This window comes from Macaca fascicularis, chromosome 6 (assembly GCF_037993035.2).
Source record: "Macaca fascicularis isolate 582-1 chromosome 6, T2T-MFA8v1.1".
Classification (NCBI taxonomy): domain Eukaryota; kingdom Metazoa; phylum Chordata; class Mammalia; order Primates; family Cercopithecidae; genus Macaca; species Macaca fascicularis.
In genome coordinates this window covers 175,236,364-175,262,728 of record NC_088380.1, presented here as the reverse complement: position 1 = coordinate 175,262,728, position 26,365 = coordinate 175,236,364, and the positions used below count along the sequence as shown (strand labels likewise).

Here is a 26,365-nt window from a genome sequence, read left to right as displayed (position 1 = left end):
AGAAAAAAGAGAAAAAACCCCAGGATGTTAGGGTCCTGTTCAGATCTACTGCAATCAGAATCACTATGGATACGGCAAAAGGACTAATAAGCACTGCCCTGGGCAGCTGCTGTTAAAAAAGCATTTTGAGAAAATTGAATTATACCTATTAAACAAAAAAGTTTACATAACACCAAGGATATAATATCATTTTCCTTTTTTGGGGGGGAGGGGGGTTAAAAAATCCCTCAAAAATTAACAATGAAGCATGCTTTTCTAACACAAAGAGTACCAAAATGAATGTGCTACTTTCTGTTAAAGTTTTATTTCCAGAGCTTGCCTAAGCAAGAATCTACTTGCCCTGTAAAATTCTGCTTATACAGAATTAAAACTCCTTTATTATCCCACAAATGCATTATATATTTCCATAGCTTTATGCCATACACTCAAGTGTCCAACTTTCAAATTTCTGATAAAATGAAACTCATCATGAAGACCAGTTCAAAATGCTAAAGAAAACCTTCCTTAATGTTTCAACTTTGCAATTACTGTTCCTTTCAGTTACTCCCTACCTGTGCCTGCCTTGAATTTTTGTTTTTGTGTTGGTCTGTTCTGACTAGTGGCTCTACAATGAGGGATGCATATCTGAATACCAAGAGAGCTTTAAAAAAAAACACAGATGACTAATACCCACTTTAGACCTAATAAGTCAGCAACTCCCACAGCAGGCCTTGCATGTGTATTTTCACAAGCTCCACAGGAAACTGTTCTGCTCTAGATGATAGCCTCCTTCAGAGAGGAGGTCATGTTCTGTGTATCTGTGTGTACACATTGTGCAGCATCCAACCAACACCATGCACAGCACATACTCAATAAACAGATATACAAGGAATAACAGGAAGATGTTGAAATAAAATTTTTTTATCACTCAAAAAATTAAAACAGAAAATGTCATTTAAAAATAGCAGAATCTGTAAGCATTAAAAAAACTAATAAACCTTTTTTTAAGTCCCATCCCCCTCTGTAAGCATTTTTTTTTTTTTTTTTTTGAGGCAGAGTCTCACTCTGTCTCTCAGGCTGGAGTGCAGTGGCACAATCTCAGCTCACTGCAAGCTCCGCCTCCCGGGTTCACACCATTCTCCTGCCTCAGCCTCCCGAGTAGCTGGGACTACAGGCGCCCGCCACCATGCCCAGCTAATTTTCTGTATTTTTTGTGAGACGAGGTTTCACCATGTTAGCCAGGATGGTCTCGATCTCCTGACCTTGTGGTCTGCCTGCCTTGGCCCACCAAAGTGCTGGGATTACGGGCGTGAGCCACCACACCAGGCCCTCTATGAGCATTTTGAGATAAATATTTAAAATATGGGAAGTTGCCACTGGTGAACTATCATTTAAATTACCCTTAAAAGAAAAATGGGCTGGACGTGGTGGTTCATGTCTGTAATCCCAGCACTTTGGGAGATCAAGATAGGAGGTTACTTGAGCCCAGTGAGACCAGACTGGGCAACATAGTGAGACCCTGTCTCTACAAAAAATGGAAAAAATTTGCCAAGTGTAGTGGTGCGCACCTATAGTCTCAGCTACTCGGAAGGCTGAGGCAGGAGGATCATGTAAACCTGGAAAGTTGAGGCTGCAGTGAGCTGTGATCATGCCACTGCACTCCAGCCTAGGTGACAAAGTGAGACCCTATCTCAAAACCAAACAAAACAAACAAATTTGTTTCTTTTGAGATGGAGTCTCACCCTGTCACCCAGGCTGGAGCGCAATGGTGTAATCTTGGCTTACTGCAACCTCCGCCTCCCAGGTTCAAAGCATTCTCCTACCTCAGCCTCCAGAGTAGCTGGGACTACAGGCGCTTGCCACCATGCCTAGCTAATTTTTGTATTTTTAGTAGAGACGGGGTTTCACTATGTTGGCCAGGCTGGTCTCAACTCCTGACCTCATGATCCACCCACCTCGGCCTCCCAAAGTGCTGGGACTACAGGTGTGAGCCACTGCGCCTGGCCCAAAATTAAAAAAAAAAAAAAAAAAAGGGGATAGGATGCTGTAATTACATGATGCTGAGTGCAGAAAAATTTTAAAAATTATCAAGAATCCTGTAGCCACTATATGACAAATGAATTAAATGCCATATGAGCACTAGTGAGTAATTTTAAGCAAGTGTCGGAATATCATCTACATGTCCAAAAAACCAACCGTTAAGAAACTAAGATACTGTTAAGTAATGTTCAACTTACTGGTTTGTTTTAAAAAACTTTATGTCCATAAACACTATAATAAGGACTTAGTGTCTTCTTTGTTGTTCTTTTTGTTTTTGAGACAGAGTCTCACTCTGTCACCCAGGCTGGAGCCCAATGATGTGATCTCGCCTCACTGTAACTTCCATGTCTGACGCTCAAGTAATCCTCAGCTGGGATTACAGGTGCATGCCACTATGCCCAGCTAAGTTTCCTTTCTTTTTTTTTTTTGGCAGATATGGGGTTTCACCATGTTGCCCAGGTTGGTCTTCAACTCCTAGGTTCACGCAATCCTCCAGCATTGGCCTCCTAAAGTGCTGGAATTACAGGCATGAGAGCCACTGTGCCCGGCCCTTAGTGTCTTTTGATTTCAAAAAAGTGCAGATCCGCGGAGAAGTAACACAATTAGAAAATGTTGTTTCCAACAAGGTCTTTGAGCTCCACATAATCTGTATCTAAGATAATACCTTAACACATCTAATCTTTTACATGTTCAATTAGGGCTTTTGTACATTGGCTGGCCAAACATCTTGAGCTACTTCACGTGGTTTTTAGAAGCATTACCACCTTTGTAGGATGGAAATATTTAGGCTTTGTTACCAAATCGAAGATGCCACAGATTTTTGGTAAGTGATCCTAAGACACCAGTGAATACCAGAGGTTAAAATATGAAAAATGCTATGCCTTTGAATTGAGGACTACTGCATCGAAACACAGTTGTATTTACCTTTTTATTTTACAAATATTGAGAATATTAAAAAATTAGAAAATAGAAAAGCTGAAAGTATATTTATAGTTCTCAATAAACAATATTTTTGGAAAGAACATAAAAACAAAACCAGTGAATCTTAAAACTTAATTGGAATCTCAATAACTTATACCTTTTGCCTATGTTCAACTTTGAAGGAAAAAACAAAAACATTTATTAAATGCATAAGCTATATTATTAGTGTCTGAAATCTGAGCAGGTACAGTAATAGATTTTATAATTTAGATTTGCGGGAGAGGAAACCCCTTATATATAATCTATTAGGTCTACAGTCTGGTTTTCACTAAACTTTGTACATACTATCTACCTAAAAGGCTACATTCTCCGGCAGTGATGATATAGACACAAAATCACTCAGCTGGGTTTACACCATTATAGCTTATGTGGACTAAAGAAAACTGTGGACTTTCTTATTTGTAATATGGTATCAGATGAAAAGTAGCCTCTTCCAAGTAAATGTGGGGACCAAGTATATCATTACCATCTTCGGATTTTCCAGACTTACTTGTCTTCCCCTAGCACCACACCAAATCCAGCATGGAAGACTCGAGTTACTTTAGGGTCATACCAACCAATCATTTGAGCAGCAGCAAATATTGTCTGGAAGTGCACAGACTACAAATCAACAGAAACGGAAAGTTACTTGCTAGTCTTCTTTAAGAAAAAAAAAAAAAAGACTTAAGGCGCTTTTGCTTAGGAATAGATCTGTAAAATTCAAATTGCTCATAAATCTTGTGAGACAAGTGTTATTACAAAACCTCTTCTTTTATTCCCTATATATGAGAAACACTAAAAGCAACACTGTTATATTTTCTACTATGTTCAAACGTTTTTAAAAGCAACTAAATGAAGAACAGGGTCACATGCAGAAACTTCTATTACATTTTAGGTCTCACAACAACCCTACTGATAGGAATAATTGCTGGAGGTTCAGAGGAGTAACAACCTTCTCCAGTTTGTGGTGGCAAGCTGGAAAACTAGGAAGTGTCCAGTTTGGCTGGGTCCAAACCCCTTCTTTCTTTTTTTTTTTTTTTTTTTTGAGACAGAGTCTTGCTCTGTCGCCCAGGCAGGAGTGCAGTGGCTGGATCTCAGCTCACTGCAAGCTCCGCCTCCTGGGTTTACGCCATTCTCCTGCCTCAGCCTCCCCAGTAGCTGGGACTACAGGCGCCCGCCACCTCTCCCGGTTAGTTTTTTCTTTTTGTATTTTTAAGTAGAGACGGGGTTTCACCGTGTTAGCTAGGATGGTCTCGATCTCCTGACCTCGTGATCTGCCCATCTCGGCCTCCCAAAGTGCTGGGATTACAGGCTTGAGCCACTGCGCCCGGCCCAAACCCTTTCTTTCTTCTATGCTATATTGATGTCCTGAATCTTAGTCTTTGGGGAAAATTTATAGTCATCCAGTGTCAAATGTCACCAACCTCACCATACTGTCTTACCTCCAATCAGACAATGTAAAATACATACAAATCTACAAAATCTACAAACTCACTTGTCCACTGTCCACCACATAGATGATCATATCTGCTTTTTCCTCAGATAGTCTTTGTTTAATAGCAGCCAGGTCAGATGTATCATAGGTATAACCTCCATCTGATTTTACTATGGTTAATGGTATGGAACACCCTGGGACAAATACAATCTTTCTGCCATCATCCACCTGCACAAATCCTAGGGGGCAAAAAAAAACTTCATTAATAAAGTTAAAAGAACCCTGAAGGAAAATGAAGGCTTACTCATTCTACTATATAAATATTTAGTTATTCTAAGAATATTTTAAATGTATTTATTAGAGAGCTAAAGAAATCACGTATTTTTTCCTCACCATGATCTATTACAAGCCTTGGAAAAGGTTCACCATCAAGGCTGCCTGGACACTCACGGTGCCATCAGAGCACAGGTCAGACGTTCTGGCAGTTTTCCAGACTTACACTAAACTTGGCTCCCAAATGCTTTTTTTTTTTTTTTTTTTTTTTTTGACAAACAGTCTTGCTACATTGCCCAGGTCAGTCTCAAACTCCTGGGCTCAAGTGATTCTCCTGCTTGTGCCTCCCCAGGTACTGGGATTACAGGTGTGAGCCACCATGCCTGGCCTCCCAAACTCTTTAGTTGGAGCCCATCAGCTAGGTAGGCCCAGAACACGAAAACTTCTGTGCTTTGCTTTCAAGCTGGAGCCATAACCTTCCTCTTGGAGAAAGATGCAATTCTTATACTGATCTCTAACAATGTGCTGAATAGTAGTTGACACTGTTTCAAGGTCCACAAAACAAACATGGCAGGACTTGGCATTTGGAATGAGAAGTAGGAAGAAAAATTAAATCCATGTTCATACACTCACGATGAAAAAGACAAAATTATTGGATGCAAGAAGGTACAGGAAGAACATGGTAACAGTAGCAGCTATATAAGAGTGCTACTATGTGCCAAGTACTACGCTAAGTCCTTAAATTTAACCTTCAAAATAACCCTATGTAGTAAATAACTCTCTGCTTTCTTACAGTTTAGAAAATTGAGGCTTGGTAATGTAAAGGCAGTATAAAATAGTAGTTAAAAACACGAGCTTTGAAGCCAGACTGGCTAAGTTTGAATCTCAGACATATAACTTATTAGCTATGTCACCCTGGGAAGCTACTAACTTCTCTGTGCCTATTTTCTCATAAAATAAATATTTTAAAAATTGCATTTATTTATTTTGAGACAGGGTCTTGCTCTGCCATCCAGGCTGGAGTGCAGTGGTGTGAACATGTTCACTGTGGCCTAGACCTCCTGGGCTCAAGCAATCCTCCTGCCTCAGCCTCTCGTGAAGCTGTGACCATAGGAATGCACAATCACACCTGGCTAATTTTTTTTTTTTTTGAGATGGAATCTCACTCTATCGCCAGGCTGGAGTGCAGTGGCACAATCTCGGCTCACTGCACTCTCCACCTCCCTGGTTCAAGCGATTCCCCCGCCTCAGCCTCCCGAGTAGCTGGGACTATAGGTGCGCGTCACACCAGCTAATTTTTTGTATTTTAGTAGAGATGCGGTCTCACCATGTTGGTCAGGATGGTCTTGATCTCCTGTCCTTGTGATTCTCTCGCCTTGGCCTCCTAAAGTGCTGGGATTACAGCTGTGAGCCACCACACCCAGCCTCACCTGGCTAATTTTTTAATTTGTAGAGAGAGGGTCTCACACCTTGTTGCCCAGGCTGGCCTTAAACTCCTGGGCTCAAGTGATTCTCCTACTTCGGCCTCCCAAAGTGCTGAGATTACAGTCACGAGCTACTGTGTTTGACCTCTCTCTCTCTCATGGTTCTTTTTTTTTTTTTCCAGAGACAGAGCCCCATTCTGTTGCCCAGGCTGTAGTGCAGTGGTGTAAGCATAGCTCACTGTAACCTCAAATGCCTGGGCTCAAGCATAGCTAGAACTACAGGCATGCATCACCACGCCCAACTATTTCTTTCGTTAATTTTTTGGTAGAAAAAGGGTCCTGCTATGTTGCCCAGGCTGGTCTCAAACTCCTGGCCTCAAGAGGTCCTCCTGCCTCAGCCTCTCCAAGTGCTGTGCTTACAGGCATGAGCCACTGCACCTAGCCAAAATTTTATCATCTTAAAAAGTATGGTCCCTAGGCCCTAGACTGTTATTAAAATACTACTTCCATTCAAGGAAACAGGCTTCCATAGAGATATGGTTGATTTCAGGTCTGAGGCAGGAAATGTACAAAATGGGCCTGGAATATTGTACACCAGAAAGCAATTAAGTAACTACCAAAAGGGTTGAAAAAAAACAAAACCACAACAAAAAATATGAAGTTACTTAGCCAAAATGGGACAATTTGAGCATTACAAAAATTATAAAGACAACTGATTGAAAAATATAAAACACATTAAAAGCCCAACCAATAAGGTTAAAATCAAACAACTCACTTTGAGATGCTAAGAAACAAACCTATTATTCTGCAATTGATGACGAAGAAGAAGAAAAAAAGAAGCACTTCTACTACCCTACCTGTCTTATTATACCTGAGGATAACCAAAATAATTTGTAACAAAGTTCAGCATAAGAGAATCCCAAGTAACAAATAGAGAAAAAATGACAGAACACTACCATTTCCTAACCTCCAATGAAGTGATGGATCAAAGTCATGGTTATAAATAGCTAATAAAACCAATAAAGAAGTCTGATGGGGAAATTTCTGGACAGATCCAGCTGACAATACTTGAACTCACTAATCAATCTTAATATGACAAAAAGACAACCAGACACCACCTCATTGCCTGCGTTCTTGCAACTAAAAGAAAACAACAAAAAAAGGAATAAAACATAAATCAGAATCTAATGAAGCCTCTTTAGAGAAACACAAGGAATTATGCTAAACAGTTCCATATGGGAAATTCTTTAGGACAAATGGCCCAGTTTCTTCAACAATAAAATAAATTTAAAAAGAGGGAGAAACCTCAGAGTTACAGAACTTAAGATACATATCAAACAAATGTTATATGCAGACTTTGAAAAAATGATTAAAAAAAATAAAACATGAATCCAACACTTTGGGAGGCTGAGGCGGGTGGATCACTGAGGTCAGGAGTTCAAGACCAGCCCAGCCAACATGGTGTAACCTCGTCTCCATTAAAAACACAAAAATTCACTGGGTGTGGTGGTGCACGCATGTAATTCCAGCTACATAGAAGGCTGAGGCAGAAGAACTGCTTGAACCCAGGAGACGGAGGTTGCAGTCAGCTGAGATCACTCCACTGCACTCTAGCCTGGGCGACAGAGTAAGACTCTGTTTCAAGAAAAAAAAAAAAAAAAAATTCATGAATCAACTTGGGAAATTTGAACTCTATTTAATGGTATTAAGAAATTATTATTGGCTGGGTATGGTAGTTCATGCCTATAATCCCAGCACTCGGGAGGCCGCCGTGGATCACTTGGGGCTAAGAGTTCCATACCAGCCTAGGCAACATAGCAAGACTGTTAAAAAAAAAAAAATTATGTATATATATATATATATATATATATATATATATATATATATATATTTCTTGTCAATAACGACATTGTGGTTTTAGGGCAGAAAGAAGGGACTGTTCTTTCAGAGACATATACCAAAGTCATTATAGATGGAATGATATGATGGAAGCAGTGTAAGAACGTGTAGATACAATAAGGTTGGTCAGTACCCATAATTGTTGAAATTGGACGATGAGTATGTGAAGCTGGCATTACTATAAATTCTATCCACTTTTGTCTATGTTTGAAAATTTCCATAAGAAAAAGTTAAAAGAAGAGTGCCTACCTCTATCTTCAAATTCCTGTACAATATCATTCATCCTATCTTGATAGAAGGATTCCCCTCTCTCTATTAAAGAGACGTCCAATGCATCATAGATTTTATTAAACTCTAAGGAAAAAAATAAAATGCCACCAAATAAAATGCATAAGAATTTTTTAAAAACAAGAAACATGCATCCTATATTGAAATAAATTTATTAATAAATATATTAAAGGGAAATTAATTACATAAATGTATGATATAGAACATTATATACATGCTGTCGTTTTGAAAAAAGGGAAAGAATATGGTAAGATACACATCAAAATATTAACAATCGTGGGACTATAATTTTATTTTTCTCCTGTCTACATTTACTTTCTTTTTATTACTTTTTGAGATAGAGTCTCGCTCTGTCACCCAGGCTGGAGTACAGTGGCGCGATCTCAGCTCACTGCAACCTCTGCCTCCTGGGTTCAAGTGATTCTTCTGCCTCAGTCCCCTGAGTAGCTGAGACTACAGGCATGTGCCACCACGCCCAGCTAATTTTTGTATTTTTGGTAGAGACGGGGTTTCACCATGCTGACCAGGCTGGTCTTGAACTCCTGACCTCAGGTGATCCACCTGCCTCGGCCTCCCAGAGTGCTAGGATTATAGGTGTGAGCCACTGCGCCCGGCCTACATATACTTTTTTATATAAGGAACATGTCCTTCTTGTATAACTTTTTAAAAATTAATTCTTAAAAAAATGTAAATAAAAAGGAAAAAAAAATTCTTCCTATCTAGTGATCAAATATTTACTGAATTTTCTTGTGGTTTCTCCTGATTTAAACCACTTACCTGTCTATGTAGCAATACATCAGTGACATAGTATTAATTATCGTAATTATAAAACATTTTATTACCTAGTGCTGCAAGCCAGTCATCATTAGTCGTCTTTTTCAAAGATTTACTGATTGTTCTTTACCCATTTACTCTTCAAAGAAACCTTTAAAACTATTATGTCAAGTTAGAAAACTTGAAATTGACTTAAAACCATAAATAAATGTGGAGACTGAGGGAGCTGGGCACGGCACTCTATCCGAACATTCCATTACATCTCAGTGTGTACTTCTCATCATTTTGGTCCTATACATTTCTGAATAAATTCATTCCTAAGTAAGTGCTCCTGTTTTATAGGTTTTGTTGCTACTATGAATAAGATTTCTTTTTATTTTCCACTTTATTTTCTAATTAATTTTTGTTGACTTCTAAGAAAGTTAAAATTTGAACCTGCCTGTCCTATGGCAGGTTCAAAATTTATTAGTTGTTTCAGAAATACATTTAAGAAAAAATCCATTTGCCTGTCCTCATAAGGTTAAAATATCATTCAGAGTCAAATCAAAATGAAGACTCAAGGAAATGATATGCATAGTATTTGCTGGATGAAGGAACAAAGCCCAGAAACTCACCTTGGCGGGAGACATCACAGATAAGCTTCCAAGCTTTTGTAATATCTGGGTTTTTACCCTGGAGCAGAACTACACACTGATATGCTCGCTTCTTAAATTCCTCCTCAGTATCAAACCTCTTCTTAGATTCCTGTGTGTATATATATTTTAAAAAGAAAGGTTTGTAAAAAGATCTAATCCTGTATTTCTAGAAAAAGAACTTACACATTTCTACACAAACACAGTGAGAAAGTACAAACTCAGAACACCAGAACAAGTGCTCTCCCTCAATAGTTGACAATACTGTTACAAATGAACATGCCAAAGAACTCTGAAATCATTTCTCTTGAAAAGTACAAAAATCTCACCACAGTTTTCTTTACACTTTTCCAATTCACAAAAGTCTACTTCAGCTAATACTTTTGTGTTCAAGAAGAGTTAGTACAGAATAGCTAACAGGTAGGACTGAATCTTCTGTGTTCCAATCTCCATTTTGGATGTGGTCCTGAATGAATTTTCTTTTTTTCTTTTTTTTTTTTGAGACAGAGTCTCACTCTGTCTCCCAGGCTGGAGTGGACTGGAGTGGCATGATTTCAGCTCATTGCAACCTCCGTGTCCCGGGTTCAAGCGATTTTCACGCGTCAGCCCCCAAATAGCTGGGATTATAGGCACACGCCATCACACTCGGCTAATTTGTGTATTGTCAGTAGAGACAGGATTTCACCATGTTGGCCAGGCTGGTCTTGAATTCCTGACCTCAAGTGATCTGCCCACGTGGGCCTCCCAAAGTGCTGGGATTACAGGTGTGAGCCACCGTGCCTGGCTAACTTACTATTTTTTTTAACTAAAAAGAAAGTTGCTTTCATTGTTTTATTTCTATTTTGAAAGCAATACTTACTTAAAAATAATTACTCTCACCTCAAATTAACCGGTGTTAACATTTAGTGAACAAATCTAGATATTTCTTTGCAAATACACATATATGTTTTATCAAAAATTGGAAATGGCTTTTCTTTACTGTGGTTTGTAAATTTCAGCAATTTATTTATACAAACAATTTCTTGCATTAATAGATCTGCTTCATTATATTCAAAGTGCAGAACTCCAAAAGATGTTTATAACATTACTTTTCCAGTCTCATGCCAGTAAATATTTAGCTTATTTTCCACAGAAAAAATTTACCGAAAGTAAAATGAAGCAAACAAAAACAAAATCCCCACAAATATTTGCTTTTTAATATAGGAATCCTATTCTTAAAAGGTTCTCCGTCATAAAGAAAATGCCTAAGAATTTAAACTAACAGAAAACATGCATTTCACATTAAAATAAATTTATTAATCAAAATATTTGAGAGGAAATTATGATCTTTATGATCCTTCTACCATAAGGAATTTTTTTTTTTTTTTTTAAAGACAGGGTCTCACTCTGCCACTGAGGATGGAATGCAGTAGTAAGTTCACAGCTCACTGCAGCCTTAACCTTGCCAGGCTTGGGTGATCCTCCCACCTCTGCCTCCGGAGTAGCTGGAACTATAGGAGTGTGCCCGGCTAATTTTTTTGTATTTTATGTAGAGACAGGGACTCTCCACATTGTCCAGGCTGGTCTTGAACTCCTGGACTCAAGTGATCTGCCTGCCTTGGCCTCCCAAAGTGCTAGGATTACAGGCATAAGCCACTGCACCTGGCCCATAGGGAAATTTTTTAATTTTTAATTTTTGAAGAAATAAATTTTTTTTGAGACAGGGTCTCGCTCTGTTGCCCAGGCTGTATAGTGCAATGGTGTGATCACAGCTCACTGCAGCCTTGAGCTCCCTGGGCTCAAGTGATACTCACTCCCACCTTAGCCTCCCAAGTAGCTGAGACTACAGATGTATGCCAACATGCCTGGCTAACTTTTTTTTTTTTTGTAGAGATGAGGTTTTGCCATGTTGCCCAGACTGGCCTCAAACTCCTAGGCTCAAGCATTTTGCCCAGCTTGGCCTGACAAAATGTTGGGATTACAGGTGTGAGCCTGTAATCACACCTGAACCCAGCCAGGAAATAATTTTTAAAAAGGGAAAAAAATCCATGTGTACAAAGCTATTTACTGAATAAAAACATCTCTAAAATAGAAAAAAATTTAATAAAGGATTAATGTAAACATTGGTACACTGATCCAACAAAATATGCAGTCATAAAGTAACACACAAAAGTTTGCAATATTAAACATAATATAAAAACTATGTTAAAATCACAAATGATTAATACATGTTGATATATAGATAAGTCAAGAAGTCAAAGAAAGTTGATCACGTTGGGCATTTTAAAATTATGGATGATGCAAAAATTTGTCTTTAAAATTGTTTTTACATACATTTAATAATATCAAAATACATAAAATTAAACATCAAAAAATTTTAAGTGCTATAATGTATTCTGATTAATGAACCTCTAAATTCAATGTGGTAGAATTCATTTTTTTAAACTTTTATTTTTTAATATAATTTTATTTTTTAAAATACAGTCTTGCTCTGTCACCCAGGTTGGAGCACACTGGCATGATCAGGGCACACTGCAGCCTTGATCTCCTGGGCGCCAGTGATTCTCCCGCCTCAGCCTCCCAAGTAGCTGAAACTACAAGTGTGAACCACCATGCCTGGCTAGTTATTTTTGTATTTTTTGTAGAGATGGGATCTCACTTTGTTGCTCAGGCTGGTCTCAATCTCCTGAGCTCAAGCAATCTGCTTGCCTCAGCCTCTCAAAGTGCTGGGATTATGGACGTGAGCCACCGCACCTGGCCTAGAATTTGATTTTTAACATATGCCAATAAACAAAGCAAAGATGACATATTAACAGGTGGGGGATGGCTGTTTCCACACATACAACCAAATGTAGGGTATCTAGTAGTGGTTCTACATACACAACCAAATGCAATGAATCTGGAGGTAGGGGACGGCTCTTTCTAAGGCACACAACCAAATGCAATGAATGTCAGAATAAAAAAGAATTCAGTTTTTCAAGTAAGTAAACTAAACAAAAAGGCCTGTCAGTGTAAGTGAACGAATTTTATATGTTTATCAATTGATCTGTTCCCATTTTGCCTTCCACCATAAATAAAAGCTCCCTGAGTCCTCCCCAGAAACTGAGCAGATGCTAACGCCATGCTTGTACAGACTGCAGAACTGTGAGAGAATTAAATGTCTTTTCTTTATAAATTTAAAAAAAATTAAGTTCAAGAGAGTGTCACTTATACAGAAACATGTATTACTCAGGCTGTTAGCAACTTTCACTTAACTCCATAGTAGCTTTAAAAACCATTTTAAGTTTCCTAAGGAAAATGGATAATTATGATTAATGGAAACACACAAATAATATAAAATAAATGGTATCAAACCTTATAAAAGGCCTGAAGATCTCCAATAGGAGGTGAAACTGTTAGATAATCTGGAAATTTATCTTGCAGGTGAGCGATGAGCATGCCAAACTGGGTCCCCCAGTCTCCTACATGATTTAACCTAACACCAATCAGAGAATATAAAATCATTTTTCAAATCATAAAGATGGTTAAGTTAAATTAGAGGAACTATCCATTAGGAACCACTAACATTTACATGCCAGTATATCACCATTTAGTAATATCTGTTTACTTGGTTGTTTCTTCAACTGGTCTGCAAACTCCGTAAGAGATGAAAACTATGTCTGTTACTTTCAGCTCTACATACTCAAGTAATAGAGGCTGCACATGGTGGGCATCCAGAATTTGCTGAATGAATGTGTTTTCTGTCAGCGGACTATAATCTGTTTATTTTGTAGCTAACTGAAACAATGACAGCTTGGCCAATGTGGGTTACTCCCACAATTTTATGAAAACTTAACTTTTTTTTTTTTTTTTTGAGACTGAGTCTCGCTTTGTCGCCCAGGCTGGAGTGCAGTGGCATCATCTCAGCTCACTGCAAGCTCCGCCTCCTGGGTTCACACCATTCTCCTGCCTCAGTCTCCGAGTAGCTGGGACTACAGGCACGCACCACCACACCCGGCTAATTTTTTGTATTTTTAGTAGAGACGGGTTTTCACCGTGTTAGCCAGGATGGTCTCGATCTCCTGACTTCGTGATCCGCCCGCCTCGGCCTCCCAAAGTGCTGGGATTACAGGCGTGAGACACTGCGCCTGGCAAAAACTTAACATTTTAACCATTATCTTAGTATAATTTAGACCAATGGTTCCCAAATATCAATGGATTTTGAAAATATATGTTGAGGCTGAGTGGTGGCTCACGCCTGTAATCTCAGCACTATGGGAGGCGGAGGCAGGCGGATCACTTGAGGTTAGGAGTTCGAGACTAGCCTGGCTAACATGGTGAAACCCCGTCTCTACTAAAAATACAAAAAATTAGCTGGGCGTGGTGGCGGGCACCTATAGTCCCAGCTACTCAGGAGGATGAGGAAGGAGAATGGTGTGAACCCCGGAGGCAGAGCTTGCAGTGAGCCAAGATTGTGCTACTGCACTCCAGCCTGGGCGACAGAGTGAGACTGCCTCCAAAAAAAAAAAGAAAATATACGTTGATCCTACCTACTTCTCTCCCTCTCTGCTTTTATCTAATCCAAACCACCAGATCATCTTTCAAGTGGATCATGATGATAGCCTCTCGACTTACTGTTTTCGTTTTTTTGTTTTGTTTTTTGACACAGAGTCTTGCTCTGTTGCCCAGGCTGGAGTGCAGTAGCGCGATCTCAGCTCACTGCAATCTCTGCCTCCCAGGTCCAAACAATTCTCCCGCCTCAGCTTCCCAAGTAGCTAGGATTACAGGTGTGTGCCACACGCCCAGCTAATTTTTGTATTTTTAGTAGATATGGGGTTTCATTGTGTTGCCAGGTTGGTCTCAAACTCCTGACTTCGTGATCCATCCCCCCTTGGCCTCCCAAAGTGCTGGGATTACAGACATGAGCCACTGTGCCCAGCCTAACACTTACTGTTATAGTCTCCCTTCTTTGCCTAGCTTCCTCACAGTAACTAACCACAGTAATCTTTTATTTGTATTATTTTAAAAATTTTTATTTCTTTAAAAATATAAAAAAGAGAGACAGGTTCTCGCTATGTTGCCCAAGCTGGCCTAGAACTCCTGGCCAAGGTAGTGATCCTCCCACGTTGGCCTCCCAAAGTGCTGGGATTACAGGTGTGAGCCACAGTACCCAGACTAATCTTTAATTTGATCACCCTGTTCACAAACTAAAACTCTCTAATAGCTTCCCAGGACACTTAGAATAAAATCTCAATTGCCTATCATAGCTTACAAGGCCCAAAATACCCTGTTCCTTTACTACTTCTCTCCCTACTAGGATATAAACCCCTTGCATACAAGAGGTCCTCAAGAAGCATTTGTAGAATGAATGAATGTGTTTTATCCTTGGTTCCACTAAGAGTCTAAAAAAAAAAAATAGTAAAAAAGGTTCAGAGGAGAGGCTCAGGACGTATTTTAAAAGTTTACTGGGTGACTTAAAGAACTAAGCTGACGAACCACTGATTTAGTTGAACGTTCTTTCTTGAGTGAGACATTTCATGTTCTATAGAATTTTCCAAACAAGAAAATAAGGAAAGAGTACAGTAAGCGAGGCAAGAGCACATACCTGAGCACATCATACCCAGCAAATTCAAAGAGGCGGCTTACACTCTCTCCTATGATAGTTGACCTCAGGTGGCCTACATGCATCTCTTTAGCTATATTAGGGGAGGAAAAGTCAACTATAACCTGGGGTAGACAAGAAGAGAAAGGCTGTTAAGAGGGGCAAAAACATAAAGAGAGAAAGATTTTTTTAAGAGGAGCATAAACGTTTTGTTCTAATGCATTCATTAATAACACATCTAATAACAAACTCAGACTTAAACACTAATTTGGGTTGTAATTCAACCATGTTTGATTTTATGAAGGATCTGCTTATATATATATATATATATATATATATATATATACACACACACACACACACTTTTTTTTTTTTTTTTGAGACAGAATCTCGCTCTGTCACCAGGCTGGAGTGCGGTGGCGTGATCTCGGCTCACTGCAAGCTCCTCCTCCAGGGTTCACGCCATTCTCCTGCCTCAGCCTCCCAAGTAGCTGGGACTACAGGCGCCCACCACCACACCTGGCTAATTTTTTGTATTTTTGATCTGCCCACCTCGGCCTCCCAAAGTGCTGGGATTACAGGCGTGAGCCACCATGCCCGGCCCTGCTTGTATATTTTTAACTGAAAAAGAATCAAACTCATTTATACAAATTATCCACTCTATTTCACTGTTATCTGTGTATCAATTGGCTACCTCAAATGCCTTGTGGAATTCAGTGGAAAAAAAAAAATCACACAACATGCTAGACCCAGGAGAAAGGCTACTTCATAAATGTTCATAATCTCAAATGTGAATGATTAAATTTCAATATAAAAAGTGAAATCCATTCCCAGTTTCAGCACTTTCCATGCAGTTCGTTTTTCTTTTTCTTTTTTAGAGATGAAGTCTCACTATATTGCCCAGGCTGAAGTGCAGTAGCTATTCACAGGTGCAATTGTAGCACACCTCAGCCTTGAATTTCTGGGCTCAAGTAATCCTCCTCCCTCAGTCTCCCTAGTAGCTAAGACTATAGGCACATACCACCATGCTTGGTTCCATGCAGTTCTAAGATACTAATATATTAATAGAAGACTGCACATATACCTTTTTATTCTCTCCCACAGCAGGTAGTTGAACTCCATTAACTAGGAGACTGGTCAATTGTTCTGATACAAAATCCTTTCTTAAGTGGACATTAATAAAACCTAATGGATAGAAGAGAAAAAAATATCTGATAGTGTCTTATCTTGAATAATCGCTCACTCCTAAGGATTTGCTCCAGACGCTGACCTGGCTCTGGCAAAATTCTTCAGGATTCCAATACCAGTTGTGGCCTTGACTTAAGCTGTCTTGTAAGCTTCTGTCTCACCGTCTACTTCAAGCCTTCACCCTTCTCCTAAAAGCTTCCTACTTAACTCAGGGCCCTTTCCCTTTCAGCCTCTCAAGAGAAAACAGAAGGCCCTTGTGCCGAAGACTTATCTGCCATTATCTATCCTCATTTTGCTGATGAAAAACTGAATCACAGAGAGGCAAAGTAACTCATTCAAGGTAAGGCAGCTAAAAGCGGTAGCTGAGTCTAGATTAACAATTTCCTATATCACAATCCACAGTGCTCTCACCACCTTGTTCAGTATATAAATTTTAACCCTGTAATTAAAATGTGTGTTCTTTTTTAACTTCAAAAAGGACTCATCTTCAATACAACTATTAAGAAGGATAACATGATGTCATACCAGGACCAGCAATTTCAACTTTTTCAATACATTCATTGTCTGGGAGGTGTTTGGTAATGTTTTCAGCAATTTCTCTTGGATTAACTTTCTGTTCCTTGGTTTTGAGCATCTACAACACAATATAAAACGATTCATTACACAACAGATTTCAGCAAGTTACTCGGAAATGCACACCTGACAAGGCACGAGATGCATTTTACATTAAGAACCATCAAAAGGCAGAAGCAGAGAAGTCCAATCACATTATGAATGACAGATTAAAGTATCAATAGTGCCAAGAGGAATAGAAAAGTGCCCAAACTCCATGATCTCTATTTCCAAATACGTTACACACATACATACCTGGAACTTTTTTTTTTTTTTTGAGACGGAGTCTTGCTCTGTCACCCAGGCTGGAGTGCAGTGGCATGATCTTGGTTCACTGCAACCCCTGCCCCTGGGTTCAAGCAATTCTCCTGCCTCAGCCTCCCTAGTAGCTGGGATTACAACACCTCAAACTTTTTAATGATGACCTAACAAAGTCTACAGTTATGAAGCCTGGTTCCAGCATATTTACATTTCTAATTTTCAAGTCATGAAGGTGTGCAATATTCACACTTGAGAAATAAACAACACAATAAGACCTGGACTCTTCAGAGTAACCCTTTCCAATTCAGCAAAGAAAGGAAAACAGAAAGACCCAAGCCAGATGCAGTTAACCACAAACACATCAGACAATGCAGCTATTTAAAACGGGGAACTCCTCTGCTTGAAGGTGAATATATAACCCTGGCTCAAAGATCACAGTTACATCAAATATTTAATTGGGATGCCAACTGGTAAATGGTTTATTTTAATTTTTCACCTCCCAACACTCATCAACAACAGACAGCAATCCTGGACACAGCAGGAGGGAAATACCTAAACGAAAGAGTACCAATGATTGCCCTTAAATATTGAGAAGACATATAAAATTTAACCAAAACTTAAAAATTGTGCCTAAAAAAAAGTTAACACATATACCCCCCCAACATTTCTCAAGTTTTTCAAACTGTGGCAAATGTCCTTTTCACTAAGGACACAACTTGCAATAGTATTACTTCTGTAAATGGTAATGATGATAATAATACTTTAAAAAAATCAAATAACCAGGAGTCATGACAATACATCACCTGAGAAATACCCATAGCACTATTACACTGATAGTCTCCAAACTTGGGCTGCTGACTTGGTGTCACTAGCAGAGGAGGATTTTCCAAATCTGGATATGCAGCCTTAATTGCATGACCAAATACCTCTTGTAGGCGGCTATTAATGTTAATCATATTTTTAGTTGGTTTGTTCCTTTCTGCCTGAAGACTCTGTAGGAAAAGAAGGGAAATATGTCAACAATGTACTACACCATCATCATACACGATTTCTCCAAGTATTCTGAGTATAAACCTTCAAATATCTTAAGAACCAAAAGAGAAAACGTACTCATAGTGTGAGGCCCTCACATCTGGGATTTTCTAAGACATGTAGCAGGACAAGTCCATCCCACGGCATCTAAGACATCCATGGGAAATGCCCTGAGGTCTTACTTTTTGCATTTGTTTTAGCAGAACAGAGACTGGGAGGAGGGAGTTAAAAGGGCTGACGGAAACCTTTTCTCAGCTTCTCCAAATCTGAGAAAATAATATAATTTCACAGCAAATATTGGAAGTGAAAACTCAATGGGCAAAAAACAAAAAAAAAAATACATGATGTCCATCAAAATGTTGACCTGTTCAAGGCATGAAATAAAAGGGAGCAAAGTAGGTAATATCAATATACCAGAAAAGCCAGTAGTTCTGTTTTACTGTTATTAGACCTACTACCTCCTGTTTTCCCATGGAATATAGTCACTGAAGATGGCATATAATTCTATTACTGCACTTATCATGCCCTCACAAAACTATCTGTCTCTATCACTAGACTGCTGCATGCACAGAAAGTGCTTAATTCATGGCTCTCTTCCCTGGCACCTAGCACTACTTGCCATACAGCAGTTTAGCAAAAAAAAAGAAAAAAAAAAAAAGTCAATGAACAAATATGCTTTAAATGAAAGATAAATATATTGCCTATACGCCTTTATGTTCATCAATTTTATGTTCACCAAAATGTTCATCACAATTTTATGCTCATCATAAATTTATATTCATCACAATGTCAACAGTATAAAATAATAACAATAACAAAAGTTAATATTTGAGTATGTAATGTCAAGATTTGAACCAAATGCTTTATTTATATGCATTATCTTATTCCATCTACATAATAAAATTGAGTTTGTTACTATTAACACTATTTCTATGTGGGCTACAGATAAGTAACTTGCCAAAGACAAGACAGAATAAGTGGAAAAGGCCAGATTCAAACTCAGGTCTATTGGAATGGAGTCCAAGTTTTATGCTCCCCTCATCATCCCTCTCTATCATATGAAGAAATTATATTCTTAAATTCACTAAAAAACCTGATTTCAAGTTTGTAGCTAATCAATAACTGACTCCTCTCTGTGGTAACATACTTAAGGAAGATATGTTTTTACCAATCTAAAGATTTCCAACAGCAAATACCAAACTTACTTGGATATGATCCTTTTTTCTTCTTTGTTGGGGGTAAGAGACAAGATCTCACTGTGCACTCTGCTGAGGCTGAAGTGCAGTGGCATGACATCTCACTATAACGTTGAACTCCTGGGTTCAAGAGATCCTCCTGCCTTGGCCTCCCAAAGCATTGGGATTACTGGTGTGAGCCACCACACTTGGCCTAGATTATGATCTTATACCCAAAACCTGCTATAATAAATGTCAAATTTTTGTTTATTTTTATTTTTTTGAGACCGGGTCTCGCTCTGTTGCTCAGGCTGGAGTGCAGTGGCACGATTTTGGCTCAAGTCATGAAGGTGTGCCTCCTGGGTTTAAGTGATTCTCATGCCTCAGCCTTCCAAGCAGCTGGAATTATAGGCCCACGCCACCATCCCTGGCTAATTTTTGTATTTTTAGTAGAGACAGGGTTTTGCCATGTTGCCCGGGCTGGTCTCGAACTCCTGACTTCAGGTGATCCACCTGCCTCAGCCTCCCAAAGAGCTGGGATTGCAGGTGTGAGCCACTGCGCCTGGCCTCAATTTTTTATTTTTAAAGGATAGGAGTACCACTATGTACATATGTATGTGTGTGTACCTATACACACGAAATCTGTGCTTAAGTTTTGGCACTATGCAAATTACTATCTGATTATAATCAATTCAACAAGTTGTCTCTACCAGTGTCATATGTGATGCTTTCAAGTCAGAGCATGTGGCCAAAGTGAACCAGGGCGAGACAACAGGGTGAATGGCCATCACACACAGTACTTTATTACTCTGTGGTTTTTAGTTCTGCTGTGTACCTTGTGTTCAGTTGCTCATTCAGTAGGGCAAAGTATTTGTCAAAGAACCAATATGCCTTCCACAATACACTAAGAGCATTCTCCTATCTATATGAGAGCTAATTTGCATTACAGGAAAAAATGTGTTGTAGAATATGCTATCCTTCCATCCCAGCTACTTGGGAGGCTGAAGTGGGAGGATTACTTGAGGTGAGGAGTTCCAGAAAATACTGTACTTCCTTTTGTATCTTTTCCCTTATAGTCTCTAGCATATATTAGACATTTAATAATACTTTTGAATTAAAATAAATATAACAGAATTAAACATATATAAGTGCAGAATAAATGACATAACGAGAAAGGTGAGATTCTTTTGAGAAGATTCTATGGAAAAGGAATTTTGTGATTTTAGAAGACTCAAAGACAAGCACAGCAGATTACATATAGATAGTATGAGACTCCAGCCTAGCAGACCACATATAGGTAATATGGATGCTGGGCGTGGTGGCTCACGTCTGTAATCCCAGCACTTTGGGAAGCTGAGACGGGCAGATCACCTGAGGTCGGGGGTTCGAGACCAGCCTGATGAACATGGAGAAACCCTGTCTCTACTAAAAATACAAAATTAACCAGGTATGGTGGTGCATGCCTGTAGTCTCAGCTACTCAGGAGGCTGAGGCAGGAGAATCACTTGAACCCGGGAGGCAGAGGTTGCGGTGAGCCGAGATCGTGCCATTGCACTCCAGCCTGGGCAACAAGAGCGAGACTCTGTCTCAAAAAAATAAAAAAATAAAAATAGGTAATATGAGAGACGTCATGGGAGTGGGGCACATAGAGTCTAAGGTGAGTAAATGGAATCAATCAGCTTTGGGAAAAGGATGTAATGCCAGCGCAGTTTGTCTGAGAGTAATATATACACATGGGAGAATTGTTACGGGAATGAGGTCAACACTCTGGGATATGTCATCACCAAATATTAAAGGCAGACCAAAAAACTGCAGCAAGTTCTTTTTTTTTTGAGACGGAGTCTTGCTCTGTTGCCCAGGCTGAAGTGCAGTGGCGTGATCTCAGCTCCGCCTCCTGGGTTCACACCATTCTCCTGCTTCAGCCTCCCAAGTAGCTGGGACTACAGGCGCCCGCCACCACGCCTGGCTAATTTTTTGCAATTTTTAGTAGAGACGGGGTTTCGCCATGTTAGCCAGGATGGTCTCGATATCCTGACCTCGTGATCCGCTTGCCTCAGCCTCCCAAAGTGCTGGGATTACAGGAGTGAGCCACTGCACCCGGCCGTAAGTTCATTTTTTTAAAACAAAATTGATAAACACTGTTAAATTATGAGACCATTAAATAAATATAGCACAAGCTTCACAGGGAAAAAAAAAAGTTTTGAAATACCAGGTGGAAACAAACCCAAATGATTATGTAAGATATAAAAATAAAACTAAAATAACCAACTTAGGGCAGAGAAAATATGTAGGTGTATTTTCAAATATTTCCTTTATGATAGAGGCAATGATTTAAAAATCAAATATGTTTTTTTAAAAAAGGCATGGGCATAAACTGTTGAAAGAAATGCCTCAACCTTGCTGGGTGCGGTGGGTCATACTTGTAATTCCAACACTTTGGGAGGCCAAGACAGGGAGGGTTGCTTGAGGCCAGGAATTCTGAGGCCAGGCTGGTCAACACAGCAAGACCCCATCTCTATTTAAAAAAAAAAAAATTAGCTGGATGTGGTGGCACACACCTGTAGTCCCAGCCACTCAAGAGGCTGCGGTGGGATGACTGCTTAAGCCTGAAGGTTGAGGCTGCACTGAGCTGTGATCATGCCACCATACTCTGGCCTGAGTGACTGACACCCTGTCTCAAAAAATAATAAATAAATTTTTAAAAAGAAATGCCTCACCCTACCTAAAGTTAGCCAAATAGCAGGATGAAACATTTCAAAGAGTCCTGAAAGACAGGACAACACCAACTTCTCACTATTTGCACCAACTACCTCAGTCCTAAGTTGTCTAATGCAGGGAAAAGAATAGGGTTTCTATGCTCCTTTTTCCAAATTCCATAGGATATACTTCCAGAATCTTTGGTAACAAAGGCTTTAAAAAAGGTATAATAATTCAAACTGGAGGATAAAACTGGAACCCAAAGTACTCACCTTTTGAAGAATATTCAGTCGATACTTCAATTTTAAATTTTCTTCTTGTAACTGCTCCAAATTTGGAGAAGCTCCTAAACAGCCACAGTTTTTCAACCGGTCAATTTCAGCAGTCAGAGATTTAATCTCTTCTTCCTATGGAAAAAAAGCACTTTTTTCAGTCCATAAACTTACTTCCACATTTCCCCTCTCTAGCAAGGCATGGCATAGACCATGGGAATCATTAATGTTCCCTCTGATGAGCTGTGTTTTTTTCTCCTCTGAGACTTTTGCTGATGTTAGCATATTATCCTTAATAAGAAAATACTAGCCAGGCATGGTGGCTCACGCCTGTAATCCCAGCACTTTGGGAGGCCTAAGCAGGCGGATCATTTGAGGTCAAGAGTTCAAGACCAGCGTGGCCAACACAGCGAAACGCTGTCTCTGCTAAAAATACAAAAATTAGCTAGGCATGGTGGCCCATGTCTGTAATCCCAGCTACTTGGGAGGCTGAGGCTGGAGAATTGACTGAATCCTAGAGGTGGAGGTTGCAGTGAGCCAAGATCATGCCACTGCATTCCAGCCTGCTTGACACAGCAAGACTCTTGTCTCCAAAAAAAAAAAAAAAGAAAAAAAGAAAGGAAAAGAAAAAGAAAATATTAAGCACAAACACATGTGTGTTGGGAGACCGGAATAGGAGTAAGTATATAATGGGATGTCTCATATCCTTAGTTTTTTTCTTTGGCTCGATAAGACACTCTGACTTAGCAAGAGTACTTAGTTAAGTTTCAGGTTGACCAACATGCTTTTATTCCCAAATCTTCTCACTTGGGACTCTTAAAAAACCAAATGTCTTCTGTCACATTCAAAATAGCTCGAGGGTCTGCCTTTCACCCTTTCTCGGACTAAACAATTTGCCCATTTCTTCCTATTTCCAGTGTGTCAGGTCCTAGACTAGACCAGACAAGGCTTTGTACTTTAACACCTAAAACTAAAGACATGTCAATTCAGAAAGAAAGAAGGCTTCCAACTTAACTGCAAAACTCAGGGGAAGATTCCTCACCTGCAATTTCAGATTACTTACTGGGAGATAGCTACAGCCAAAACCAAATTGCCATAAATGAGCATACAGTATGTTCCAGGAGCTGAGCTTAACACTTTTCAGAAATTATCTTCATGATTATCACAACCCAGTGAGGCAGTCCTTATAACTTCATACCGATAAACACATTGCTCAGAAATGTGAAGACCTTGCCAATTTACTCGACTAACTTGTACTCTGTGACTGCTGATTAAGTATAAAGCTGTAACAGGATACAGTGCTGTGAACTATCTTCCTACCATCCCTCCCCATCTGGGCATAAAAGGTAATGGTATTGTTCCGCTTTCACTTGTATATGGTGTGGCTGCTCCTTCCCGACCAATGTTGAGGGCACAGAGAAAACTCTGTTGGTCTGATAGTAAATCACCCCATGGGCTTACTAGGAATCCTCTCGCTCAGTAACCCGGAAAGAACTGCGGCTGAGCTGCAAACCAAGACCCAGAGCTCTGAACGTATTCCCTCCCGCCTTGTCTATCTCCCCGCATCCCCTGAGAAAGCACGTGTGTATGCAGAAGAGGTGGATTGTGGGGAGGTAATCGTTCTGAACATGCCAGGCTCCAGCCCACCGAAGACGCTGGCTTGGGGGAGGCCTGGGAGAGTGTGGGGACCTTCCATTACGCTGAAAATCACAGTCACACGGGCTTTGGAATGATGGGTGCTTCCTCTCCCAACCCTTCCTGCTCCCACAGGGACCCTGCCGCCCCACTCTGAGACGACCAGGATGGTCCTCGTCTAGCTGTCCCGCCCCCGAAGCCGCTTGGGCAGAAGCCAGAGCCTGTTCCATCTCTTTCAGGCTTTCCCGCCGGTCTCCTGCGTCCAAACCTGCTGCAGCAGCCGCGCGGAGCACCGAGAAACCAATCCGTCCATCCTCCCGTCAGCGTCTCACTCGCCAAGTGGACGGAAGCGGAAACGGTCAGTCTCTCCCGGAAGCGGAAACCCCCTCCGGTCCGCTGTCCCGCCGGACTGGGTGCTGGCGCCTCTGCTGCCTCCTGGCGGGATCCAGGAGACACTGCGGGGAGAACCCGCGAGGGTGTCGTGTGGGAGCTAGGCTGCAGCTCAGGGACATTTCGGCGAGGGGAGAGGAATTGAGCAGAGACGAGCCAGAGCTGCACTGTTCTTGGATAGACTAGGACAGGCGCTGACCTAGAGCTTCTGGCTCTCAAAGGCCTCACTTTGCCCCTCTGTGAAATGGGCACAAAACTAACAAATCCATTCATTTGTTCAACAAGCATTTATTGTGTACTTTAAAATGCCAGACACTATTCTAGGCTCTGGGGGCAGAGAGAAAACAAAACAGACAAGATCTCCCCTCTCATGGCAGATACATTTTAGAATGGAGAGATAAAATAGACCAAAAAAGGCAATAAATCTCAGGTAGTTTTTATGGCTAGGAAGGCAATGTGATACAGTGACTTGGGTCAGAGAAGACATCTCTAAGCAAGTGACATTTAAGTTAAAATCTTATTTATTTTTCCAGTTTTATTGAGGTATAATTGACGAATAAAGATTGTATATCATAACAATGTACAACATAATGTTTTGATATATGTATACATTCTGAAATGATTACCACAATCAATTAACATAACCTTCATCTCATACAGTTATCATTTGCATGTGTGTGTGTGTGCATGTCTGTGTGTGTGGTGTGAACATTTAGGATTTATTCTCATCCTGGGAAACAGCTAAGACCCCCTCTCTACAAAAAAATGGAAAAATAGCCGGGCATGGTGGCATGTGCCTGTAGTCCCTGATATGTGGGAGGCTGAGGTGGGAGGATCACTTGAGCCCAAGAATTTGAGGCTGCAGTGAGCCATGATCATGCCACTGTACTCCTGTCTGGGTGACAGAGTGAGACGTTTTCTCTCTATTTAAAAAAAAAAAAAAAAACTGCAAGTATACAATATACATTACATCTCTAGAATTTATTCATCCTGCCTAACTGAAACTTTGTAACTTTGAGCAACATCTCCCATCTTTCCTACCTCCGCAGCCCTCACAACCACCATTCTATGCTCTGCTTCTAAGAATCTGAATTTTTTAGATTACTCATATACATGAGCCAATGTAGTGTTTGTCTTTCTGTGCCTGGCTTATTGCACCAACATAATGCTCTCCAGGTTCATCTATGTTGTCACCCATAACAGGGTTTTCTTTTGTAAGGCTGAATAATATTTCATTTTATATCTATTGAGTTAAAATTATAAACAGCAAACCTGGGATATATGTTCTAAGTATCTTGTTCACTCTTCTCTATGACTCCAGAACTTAGAAAGTAGCACTCTCTAAACATTTTCACTTCTGTGCCTCATAAAAGTATTTTAAAAATTCTTATCCCAGTGTATACTTTTAAAAGTTGACATCAGGCTATGCACAGTGGCACATGTCTGGAATTCTAGCACTTTGGGAGGCTGAGGCAGGCAGATTGCTTGAGCCCAGGAGTCCAAGATCAGCCTGGGAAAAATGGTGAAACATCGACTCTACCCAAACCTAATAAAAACAAGAAATGGGGAAAGGATTCCCTATTTAATAAATGGTGCTGGGAAAACTGGCTAGCCATAAGTAGAAAGCTGAAACTGGATCCCTTCCTTACACCTTATGCAAAAATTAATTCATGATGGATTAGAGACTTAAATGTTAGACCTAAAACCATAAAAACCCTAGAAGAAAACCTAGGTAATACCATTCAGGACATAGGCATGGGCAAGGACTTCATGACTAAAACACCAAAAGCAATGGCAACAAAAGCCAAAATTGACAAATGGGGTCTAATTAAACTAAAG

At 40.0% G+C, this 26,365-nt stretch overlaps 1 protein-coding gene across 2 annotated transcripts in view; it reads right to left on the bottom strand.

The window, feature by feature from the left end:
- Positions 1 to 24,477, bottom strand: part of RARS1 (arginyl-tRNA synthetase 1) — a 34,790-nt gene extending 10,313 nt beyond the window's left edge. Inside the window, exons 1-11 of one of the 2 annotated variants that reach the window (XM_005558475.4) lie at positions 24,405 to 24,477; positions 22,502 to 22,636; positions 18,129 to 18,317; positions 16,978 to 17,086; positions 16,349 to 16,449; positions 15,268 to 15,389; positions 13,038 to 13,158; positions 9,687 to 9,816; positions 8,260 to 8,364; positions 4,475 to 4,653; positions 3,491 to 3,600 (exon numbers count right to left, since the gene is read on the bottom strand). In XM_005558475.4, the coding sequence (XP_005558532.1) occupies positions 3,491 to 3,600; positions 4,475 to 4,653; positions 8,260 to 8,364; positions 9,687 to 9,816; positions 13,038 to 13,158; positions 15,268 to 15,389; positions 16,349 to 16,449; positions 16,978 to 17,086; positions 18,129 to 18,317; positions 22,502 to 22,636; positions 24,405 to 24,449 (1,346 nt within the window). In that variant the 5' untranslated portion in view covers positions 24,450 to 24,477. The remainder of the gene's footprint in view (positions 1 to 3,490; positions 3,601 to 4,474; positions 4,654 to 8,259; positions 8,365 to 9,686; positions 9,817 to 13,037; positions 13,159 to 15,267; positions 15,390 to 16,348; positions 16,450 to 16,977; positions 17,087 to 18,128; positions 18,318 to 22,501; positions 22,637 to 24,404) is intronic. The other variant, XM_045394496.2, reaches the window with a different exon arrangement.
- Between the last annotated feature and the right edge of the window lie 1,888 nt (positions 24,478 to 26,365).